This window comes from Podarcis cretensis (assembly GCF_951804945.1).
Source record: "Podarcis cretensis genome assembly, chromosome: 1".
Lineage (NCBI taxonomy): Eukaryota > Metazoa > Chordata > Lepidosauria > Squamata > Lacertidae > Podarcis > Podarcis cretensis.
This window is the reverse complement of record NC_137170.1, coordinates 23,263,103-23,273,496: the sequence shown is the minus strand read 5'-3', so window position 1 is coordinate 23,273,496 and position 10,394 is coordinate 23,263,103. Positions and strand designations below refer to the sequence as shown.

The window sequence follows — 10,394 nt, the reverse complement described above, 5'->3', positions numbered from 1 at the left end:
GCTAGAAAAATGTTGGAATGAAATTATAAGGCTTTAGTAGAAATGTTATAAGGAGTTAAGCATAAATATTATAGTATTAATGGAAAATAAGGTTAAAATAAGTTAAGTTTATATGACAGAAAATAGTGAAAGATAGAAAGGAATTGCTGAAACAATAGAAGTGGAATACAAAAAGGGAGGTGAGAGGAAGTCGATGAAACAAGGGAATGAAAGATAAGGCACTGAAATGGTATGATGTATGTTTTTAAATTGTTTTTGTTTTGTTTTGTTTAGTTTAATGCGTTAATGTTGTGTGGTGTATTGTTTATATATTGTATTGTTTTTTCTTTCTTTTGTTTTTTCTTCTTTTTTCTCCTTTTCTTTTTCTTCTTGTTTGTAAGGTATAAAAGCAATGAATACAGTGGTGCCCCGCAAGACGAATGCCTCGCAAGACGGAAAACCCACTAGACGAAAGGGTTTTCCGTTTTGGAGGCGCTTCGCAAAACGAATTTCCCTATGGGCTTCCTTCGCAAGACGAAAGCCCATAGGGAAATCTCCAGGACAGTGGGGAAGCGCAGCGCGTCTTCCCCACTGTCCTCGGACCTCCTCCGAAGGCTGGCGGTGGGGCGGAGAGACCTCCTCCCGCCGCCAACCTTGGGATGGCTGTCCTGAAGACTTGCGGTGGGAGGAGGTCAGAACAGAATGCTGTTCTGAATGTTGGCGTGGGGAGGAAAAACCCTCCTCCCACCGCAAGCCCCGGGAACAGAGGAGCTGCGCGCCTTCCCCTGTTCCCGTACCTGTCCTGAAGGCTTGCGGTGGGGAGAAAAGCCCTTCTCCGCACCGCCAGCCTGGCAAGCGGTCTCCATAGGAACACATTAATTGATTTTCAATGCATTCCTATGGGAAACCGTGCTTCACAAGACGAAAAACTCGCAAGAAGAAAAAACTTGCGGAACGAATTAATTTCGTCTTGCGAGGCACCACTGTATTATTATTTTTTTTAAAAAAAAGGTGCTCTACCACTGAACTACAGCTCCTGCCACAATACAATTAATCTGCATCTGGCTGGAGTTCAGCATTTGGGCCGTCCGTGTACAAGAGCGTAAAACACAGCTAAGTCATTCTTTTTCTCAATTCAAATCAAAAGCTGGCTTGGGGCAGGGGAATGGATCAAAACGAAGTATTTCCTAGGAGAAGACAGGATGGATATGGACTGTGAATAATATTGGACATACACCACTTTCTGAATCAGTGGTGCAAGCGCTCAGGATGCAGAGTACATGGGAGCGTGCGCAACAGTCTAGGTCTCAGTGAATAATGAATGGATCAGTATTCAATGTTTTCAGAAGGCAACGGCAACATTTTACCTGCAGCTTCCTAGCATAGAACATTGGGGCTACAAGCAGCTCCGTAAGCACTTGCAAAAGGTCACATTGAGAGTTGGTGTTTTTGAAATACACAAAGGAATGGTGAGCTAGGAAAAGGCAGCAAGGCGGGGGAATAGCTACTTTCAGTGGTTGCTAACTCCCAGTTTGGGGACTCGATTGAGCCTTTTCGCCACCCCCCCCCAAAGACCCCACTGATTTTGGCAGCAGCAAGAGGGTGAAATTAAGTTGGTGCCATGCTGAGGAGAGCAGAGCAAAGCACCCTGGTAAAAAATGCAAGATGTTCTCTTCTTGATCATCCGATTGATTATGGGATGGGGAAAAACACCTCCTCAGCTCACCCGCACCAACCAGCTGAAGAAGGGGCTGTATGTAAGTGTGGGGATAAAGCCACCCAACTTTTGGCCATAGCCACCACTGTCATGCAACCCTGCTGTCCAGGGGTGAATGCAGACCATTGGACTAAGCAAAGGGACATCTACTCTATGTGGGCTTTTACAATGGGATCCAATGTGGTTATTTGAAAGAGCTTTCCCTGTGCCTCTTTCTCTCTTACATCACCAATGTTCCAGGTGCTTGGCAAAAAAAGGAGAAAATAAATCCTACTTTCGCTGCATTATAGTACTATAGAGAGCCAGTGTGGTGTAGTGGTTAAGAGCGGTAGTCTCGTAATCTGGTGAACCGGGTTCGCTTCCCCGCTCCTCCACATGCAGCTGCTGGGTGACCTTGGGCTAGTCACACTTCTTTGAAGTCTCTCAGCCCCACTCACCTCACAGAGTGTTTGTTGTGGGGGAGGAAGGGGAAGGAGAATGTTAGCCACTTTGAGATTCCTTAAAGGGAGTGAAAGGCGGGATATCAAATCCAAACTCCTCCTCCTCTTCTTACTAGAGTGCCTCAGCAAATGGCAATAATGTAGTTCCACTGGGGAAGCATCAAAGAGGCTAAAGTGAAACCACAAACACACTTGAGGGCAAGTTGCTGCTTAACAAGCCACCCAATTAAAAGACTGGAGACAAACCCGAGTTTAGAGTGAGGCATAAGCAGCTCAACATGTTTTATTATCCTTCACAGGTCAACACTGCACAATCTCCCACCAAGTTGTGTAAACATACAATTACATAAGAATCAGAAAACAGAACAGACATTCGTCTCCTTCAGTGTGGGGGGGCTTTTGCGACCATGGTTTTATCTTCAAACAAAACCCAAGCGCTTTAAATCAAATTATGCAATTAACTCACACACACCCCTGCCACAACCCAATTTACAGCTGGCCTTTTATTCTTCTTGAGATGTTCAATCTAGAAGCTTGCAGTCAACCCTTGGGTCCTTAAAGCATTAATTTCCAATTATAAAAACAAACAGAAATGCCATATCCACTACAGGTCATTTTTCTGTGTGGGATTCCTTAGTTAATTCTCAAAAAAGGAGGCCACCAAAACCTGAGCAAACGATTAAAAAAAAGAAAAGAAAACCAGTACAATTCAAAGCAATCCCTTTGTTGTAATTGCCAAAACAGTCTCAGAGTGGAATTCAATAATGCGATTCTGAAGGCGCTGATGAAGTTGTCCGTTCCAGAAGACTTCAGGAGCAGCTTCTGGAGTGAGACACACCCTTGGAAGGGATCCTGACTCACCCTCCCCAAAGGCTTTTAAGTGCAGAACCTGGTGGCTATCCCTCCATGGCTTTTTTCTTTTTATTGACAGAGGACGCACTTGACTGCCTTTGCTTTATGTTAGTTCCTGGGTTTGACGACTACCACATTATTAACGGCTCGTTGCTGAATTTCTCGACTGAATTGCTTTTCGGTTAAAATTCATTGCAGGCTTGATCCATGGCTGATAGTATTCTGCAAGAGAAACGACAAGCGTAAAAACAAGGGTTTTCTCACGCGCTGATTTGTTTTGCGTACTAGGGAAGGGTTTTGCAAACTCGGGTCTCCAGCTGTTGTTGGACTGCAACTCCCATGATCCCCAGCTAGCAGGACCAGGGATGGTGGGAACTGTAGTCCAAAATGCTGGAGACCCAAGTTTGGGAACACTGTACTGTGGGCTGCATCCCCTGCTTGCATTGCCCGCCAGCCAGCCCTGCCTACCTGCCACAGCTCCTTACACTTCACAGTGGCAGCTGGTGAGAGGAGGTTGTGCTGCTTTCCCCAGCTTTTCAGATCACTTGCAGAGAGGGGAAGGAGTGAAGGGCAGGGTGTGGGACGGACCTCCCTGCACCTCCCACTTCCATCTTCAATAAGCAGCAGCAACCTGATTTCACCCTTTTGCCACCCACCTGCCTGAGTCGCTTGCTCTGCCTGTCTGCTCACTCACTTCTTTTGACTGCCGCCAGATGGTGGGAGGGCAAAGAGCAGAAAGACTCCCCCGCCCTCGTCCCACTGCCAAGAGAGCTGCAATTTAGAAGCACGGGCTCTCTTCTCTTGGTGGCAGCAGCAATATGAACATTTCTCCCTTTCATTCCTCTTCCTCCTTGCCCTTTGATGGCGGGCTGCTTGCTTCACTGGCCCGCTTATAATAATAATAATATTATAATTTATTACTTCTATCCCGCCCATCTGGCTTGGTTTTCCCAGCCACTCTGGGCGGCTTGGACATTTCTTGCCTTTGTTCTGCTCCCCCACCGCTGGGTGCCAGCGGCGGAAGCAGCAGCAATGGCCCCTTGCTCTTCCCTTTTGCTTGGGCTGCAGGATAGCTCAGTTGGTTAGAGCATGGTGCTGATAATGCCAAAGTTGCAGGTTTGATCCCTGCCTGGGACAGCTGCATATTCCTGCATTGCAGGGGGTTGGGCAAGATGATCCTCTTCCAACGCTACAATTCTACGATTCTCTCACCTTGCTTAAACTTGGCTGCAGATGGACACTCCATCACTAGCACGACAAGGGGCAGGCGCAAACATAGTACAGTAAGATTAAACAAAGACACACACATCTATCTATGGTTTACTGGCACGTAAATGCTAAAAGCACATTTCATATAATAATTCTCTCTCCCTGTGTTGATAGATATTCTATCTATCTATCTATCTATCTATCTATCTATCTATCTATCTATCTATCTATCTTCAAATTACTTATAGAAGGTAGTAAGAACTAGCCCAAATATACAATTGACGTTCTCCTTCTAGAAAATGCACATCACACCTCTAAATCATTGGTACACGGATTTTACCTGTCAATGGGATATCCTGTTTCACAGACGTTGACCAAAGCATACAGTTGTCTCAGAGCATATTCATACTGAAAAACAGAAACAAGCAGGAAAATTACACCTTTTCCCCACTCAACGCATAATCCTAAGGCAGGCAGCCGTTCATCTGAGGGCTGTAGTCCCTTTCAGTGGGGAGAGGGGAGTAATGGCTAGCGGTGAAGCTGAAGTCTGTGGGGGTGAAACCAGAGCAAGAGATGGCATGGGGCATGGCTTCTCTCCCCCTCCCCTTCATTCCCACCCAGTTTGCTGTCAAAGGAGGTCAGACCACTCCTGCCAGAGGCACGAACTGATCACTCACAGAAGTAAAGCAACTGATCAGATATAAAATATCCCTCTCAAGACAACCAAGGTATCTTGGTGCAAGCTCCTCCCAGAGAGATGCAGCAGTTAGCCCAGTCTACTCACCATGCCAACCAAAATATGGTACAGGTGACTCCCCACTTACACAGTGGTTACGTTCCGCCCCCCCTTCCATAAGTGGGGGCCCTTGTGGCTCATGAAGAGACCTTCTCCAGAACCCAAAGAGGACGTCCTCTTTTCAGGCTTTGGGGAGGGTCTCCTCAAGCCAGGAGGACTCTCCAGGCTGCTCCCCACTTCCGGGTTCCCAATGCCTCGCATGTGTGCACAAGTGGGGAGTTGACCATACAAACATTTTTTTAAACTGCTGCTTCCCTTTCCAATGCAGACAGAGGTGGTGACCAGGGATAGATAAGAGTGTCAGTTTGCATTTCTTAGTACAGAAGTATTGATCTGATGTGTAGATATCTTTCCTATTCTAATTAATTCAAGAGGGTTCTGAAAGCTTCTGTTTGAAACAAGCAGAAGGTTCATGATGTTTGGGTTATACCTTCAGAGAAGCTGAGTACAGCTGGCTTAAACTGGTTCTCTCATCTCTTTCTGTCAAGATCATGCTGACTATAAAAGTAGGGCCAGAAAGAGCCTGAGTTTCACTCTCTCTCTCTCTCTCTCTCTCTCTCTCTTTCTCTCTCTCTCTCTCTCCCCCCCCTTTTCTGGTTTTGTGTTCTGTATATAGTGTTAAGGGTTAGTCTTATTGTAAGTTTCAGTCAAGTCTGCTGCAACTGTATTTCTTATGGACAGTGCCAATCTTGAATATACTGGATTTGTGACCATTATGCTCATTTGCCTTCAGTAGCAGTAAAGCTCTGCTGGATGAAATATAATTGCCTCTGAACTATTTGGGGGGGAATCCTGCAACGTGTTTGTTTTTTTACTCTGCTAACTATACATTGGAATCTACTCTGGATCAATATTGAGTAGAATTCCGTGACAGGGTGTTCTGCGTATTTTGGGAAGGACCGATACGTGCGCCTTCCTCGAGGTTGCAGTGCCTGAGACTTGGCTCCAAGTCTGAAGAGACTTACCACAGGGGAGGCATGCCAGTTGAAGCAATGGCTCTTGAAGTGACGCACTGAGGCCTCGTAACAGTCGTAATTTGTGAGGCTCATCCTCTCCGATAGGAGCTGCTCTGTGTGCTCACTGGAAAGCGTTATGAAGGATATAATCTTGTGCATGGCATTCTGGATTTGCTCTTTAGCCTGTGGAGGAAGAGACAAGAGTAACGCTTTTGTTATCTAGAACACAGCTCCTTAGTGCCCTCTAGGCAACTGTGGCTCTAACAGAAGCCTCCTGTTCTTACACAGCTTTTGGGGGGGAGGGGAAGGGAAGGGTCAAACCAAAGAAGTCTGCTAGCCACAACCACCATGTCCATTTGCCTTTTGAACATCTCATTTCTGGTCACATAACTCAGAGCTGGAAGTTATCACAGAAGTCTTGGCTGAGACATTCTTAATACAAGAACCGAAAGCATCCTAGGCTGAGTTTCACATCTTTCTGTGCTCAGGTGACCTCTGGGGGAGTAACAGCACATCCCCACCACTCATGTGGGGGGAAACACGTCTCTTCCTTCTGTTCATGCTGGAATAGATGGTTCCTGCAGTCTGCTGTGAAAGTGCCTTTTCTGAGGATTGTGCACGCAAAACATACTGAAAGGAAGCTTGGGAAGTTCCAGTTTGAAAACAGAAAACCACCAAGCTATTTGCCAGCCTGTTGAGGTGCTTCTCAGATCATGAGACAGTATCATGGACAACACAGACAACAAGTATTTTGTACTGCAACATGCTGACCAACTCTCAAAAACTGCTGCCAGTAGGCAACGCTGAATTTGTCCTCGCACAAAAGTTCACCACCAAAATTTGCAGAAGAGGTATTTTAAGGAAGCAGCATTTTTTTTCAACCCTTGCACGTGCAAAACAAGAGCACTCAAGCAGATCAGCGCTGAGTGTAGTGCTCAGGGGCATATCCTGCCTGTTTGTGTAGGACCAAAGGTAAAGTATTTCAGAAGCTCTGCAAATGCCATCTTGGTAGTCAAGATAACTCCACAATTAACTGGCAGTAGTTGTAACAACCAGCTCGTATAAGTTTATATTTTTTATATAGGCCAGTCAGCTTGCTTTGATGTTATCTGCATGCTTGGGGTGCTGGTCTCTAAGCCCAGCAAAGGAAAGTATCTGGAAGATTTGGGTATTTGCCACCTACGCCCTTATCTGGTCAGGTGGAGTGATGGGAAGCCCTGGCCCAAGTGACGTATGCTGCTTTGTGTATAAAGAACATATGAATGTTTGCTTGGGCATGGAGAAGCCATCTCCTTGTTGCGGTGTCCGTCCCATGTCTGCAAAGGCCGCGAGACCTGACAGGCTGATTTGCTGCAAGTCTACACCTTTCTTTCTTTCATAAAGCACTAGAACAGGTCACTCGAATGCTTTCGACATCCTTTTTTTTTTGTATCCCTGCACCAATCACTGCACAGAGCCCTCCCTCCTTTGGGCTGGTGATTCAGAACATTATTCTATCAAATGAAGTACGACACGAATGAGCAGCATTCGCACGGGTGCAGTGAGCTCCTACTTCCGACCCTGCCACACTGTCGTTAATATTGCACCTCTCTCGGCTCTTACCTCCAGGTGTCTCTTCATCTCTCCTAGAATCGCCTTGGCCTCAACCGCATCATTTGTAGCCATCAGTTTGCGCTTCATGATTGCAAGGGGGACGTCAGGGCTGGGGGTAAGGTCGTAGTGACTCACAGGGGGCAACGAAATGGGGGCGCTGGAGGCGCTTCTTGTGCCCTGGAACTGCGCCACTTTCATGTGAGCGATGGACTGCAAGGGGGGGGGGGGAGAGAGAGAAGTAAAAGACACCCTCCACTTTAATGGGACGGACGCATTTTTGGGAAGCAGCACTGCTTTCAAAAGCTTGCAATTGCTTGAAAATCTGGAGGGGACTGGTCCTCTCTGTCGATTGGTTTGTTCTTCCAGCAGCCCCTGAGACAAGATTCTTAAGGCTGCCTGGCAGACTGAAAGCAAGGATCTGAGCTAGGTCCTCTGGCATCTGTCTCTAGGCACTGTTAACGCACCCAATAAAACACCTCGAATGGAGAGGCCGTGGAGGAATTAAGCTGCGCTTCAAGAGCACCGGTGATTTTATAAGCAAGTGATTTACAGAGGCCTGAATGTACAAACTGTATCCAAAGTATCCCTACTTGGCGATACACTGGGAGCCAGAGTGGCGCAATGGTTAAGACGTGTTGGACTAGGATCTGGGAGACCCAGGTTTGAATCCCTCCCTGTTCTGTCATGAAGCTCACTGGGTGACCTCGGGCCTAGTCTCTTAGCCTAACCTACCTCACAGGGTCGTTGTGAGGAGGAAAATCATGTGAGATCCTTGGAAGATAAAGGTGGGATATAACCGTAACAAACAGTAATAATACTCAAGAGTAGACCTATTTGCCTCATGACACTACAATTCCCAAGAGTTCTCTGGAAAGAGGGATTTGACTGTTAAACTGTAGCTGTGAGAGGAATGAAGGTTTCCTACCAGCTCTCAGGAGCCTTAAACTACATTTCCCAGGATTCTTTGGGGCTTAAGTTGGATGAGACCCTGAGAAGCTACCTTATACCAGGTTAAACTGCTTTGTCATCTAGCCCAGTATTGTCTGCCTACTCTGACTGGCAGAAGCTCTACAGGGTCCCAGGGCATGTGTTACCCAGGGAGATGCCAGGGACTGAATCTGGGACCTATTGCATGCAAAACGTATGTGCTTTACCACAGGGATATAGGACCCTTCTGCAATTTGAAATTGGCTGAAAACACGGAGGGCTGGGGAAACCAGGAGTCGTCTCAGCATGTTGCAAAACTGGAGGGACAAGGGGGAAAGAGGAAGCAGCCATGCCCTGGATGGTTGGTCTTGCAGCATTAAGACACAGGTTGACTGCTGAAGCAGGGCAGGGTTGGGGGCCTTTAAGCTTCCCGAGTAGGAATTGCGCCTGGGGCCTTTAGCAAACTACTGAGCTCCTTGAGAGGATGAACAGAGGACAAGTGTAAGGAACAAATTGTACAACACAAGCCCTCTAAAGTAGGATTGCTGTAGGATGGAACAGTACAGAGTGCTGGATTAGGAAATCCTGGGTTTAAATCCTTGCTCAGTTGTGAAGTACACCGGGAGACCTTGGGCAATCACTTTACCTACTTCACGAGGCTGTTGTGTTAACGTGGGGGGGGGGGGGAATGGAGGGAAGGAAGGAACCATGTACGCAACTCCCTGCCCCCAACTCTTGGGAGTAGGGTAAGGAAAGTAAGAAATAAAGGTTCTGTTCCCCCATTTGTTTCCGCTTTTTCCAGTTTCAAGATTTAGGATGCAGACTGGAAGGTCCGGTTCAAAATAGCTATGATTCGGCGTATAGTCATACCTTGGATTACAGACGCTTCAGGTTGCGTTTTTTCAGGTTACGGACCGGCGAAACCCGGAAGTACCGGAACGGGTTACTTCCGGGTTTCGGCGGTCGCGCATGTGCAGAAGTGCCTAATCGCAACCGCTGCAGGTTGCAAATGTGCGTCCTGCACGGATCATGTTCGCAACCCAAGCATCCACTGTATTGTTAGGAGTGCTTGACTGGAAGCTGGGAGACCTACTTGGCAATGAAACTCACCGAGCGACCTGAGGCTAACCTACCTCACAGGGGTTGTTGTAGTATTACAGACAAAACCACACAAGGGTAAGAAATACAAAGTAAACATTGGTGCAAAACACACTGTCTGCAATTGCCCATTTGAGACCAAACACTCACCAAGTTTCCATACTGCATCACATGGCTGGTGTTTGTATGCTTCTTTACCAACAGAAACTGCTTGTGCAGAGTTTCTTTCTTCAAATCCTCCTGCAGACCCCCCCCCCCCAAAAAAAGGCATAGAGAGAAAAAGAAAGAAAAGTTGCACATGATTCAGCTATTTACATACCAACGCAATTGAAAAGGTTTTACTTCCCTTTTGGGAAAGAGGGGAGCTAAAAAAAAAAGGAGATGACAACGAAGCAATTGCTGACCAAGTTCCTAATGTGATTGTGCAATCAGAAAACTTGAAACGGTACTTCAACAGACCTCCCATCGTGAATCATTAGTTCTTGGGCAAAACACCCATCGTGATTCATTCATTCTTAGTCAGTTAGGAAGTCTGCAGTGAATGACTGGGCATCGAGAACTATGGAACAAATAGTACTATAGATTTATTCAGTCTGCAAGTTTGAATGCCATTTGATTGTATTTTTGTTCAACAGTTTGTGATGCTTTCATGACAGGTTTGTGGAAATAGTTCTTTTTTCAAATTTATACATTTCACTGATTTTACAATCATTTTTACATTTCAAAACCTGACTTCCTTCCCCCACTCCTTAAATTTATTTTTAACATTTTCTACATATCCAAATTAACTTAATTTTTTCATTTATTCCTCTTCTTTAAATATATAC

At 46.2% G+C, this 10,394-nt stretch overlaps 1 protein-coding gene and 1 long non-coding RNA gene across 2 annotated transcripts in view; one reads left to right on the top strand and one right to left on the bottom strand.

Moving 5' to 3' along the window:
* Positions 1-771: 771 nt before the first annotated feature.
* LOC307200911 lies at positions 772-9,815 on the top strand. The gene is made up of 2 exons (XR_013832473.1): positions 772-990; positions 9,645-9,815. It is a non-coding gene; the product is annotated as an uncharacterized lncRNA (long non-coding RNA).
* Positions 2,385-10,394, bottom strand: part of LGMN (legumain) — a 28,980-nt gene continuing 20,970 nt past the window's right edge. Inside the window, exons 10-14 of the mRNA XM_079949072.1 lie at positions 9,718-9,807; positions 7,552-7,752; positions 5,959-6,132; positions 4,538-4,605; positions 2,385-3,210 (exon numbers count right to left, since the gene is read on the bottom strand). Coding sequence (XP_079805198.1) covers positions 3,171-3,210; positions 4,538-4,605; positions 5,959-6,132; positions 7,552-7,752; positions 9,718-9,807 — 573 coding nt within the window. The 3' untranslated portion in view covers positions 2,385-3,170. The remainder of the gene's footprint in view (positions 3,211-4,537; positions 4,606-5,958; positions 6,133-7,551; positions 7,753-9,717; positions 9,808-10,394) is intronic.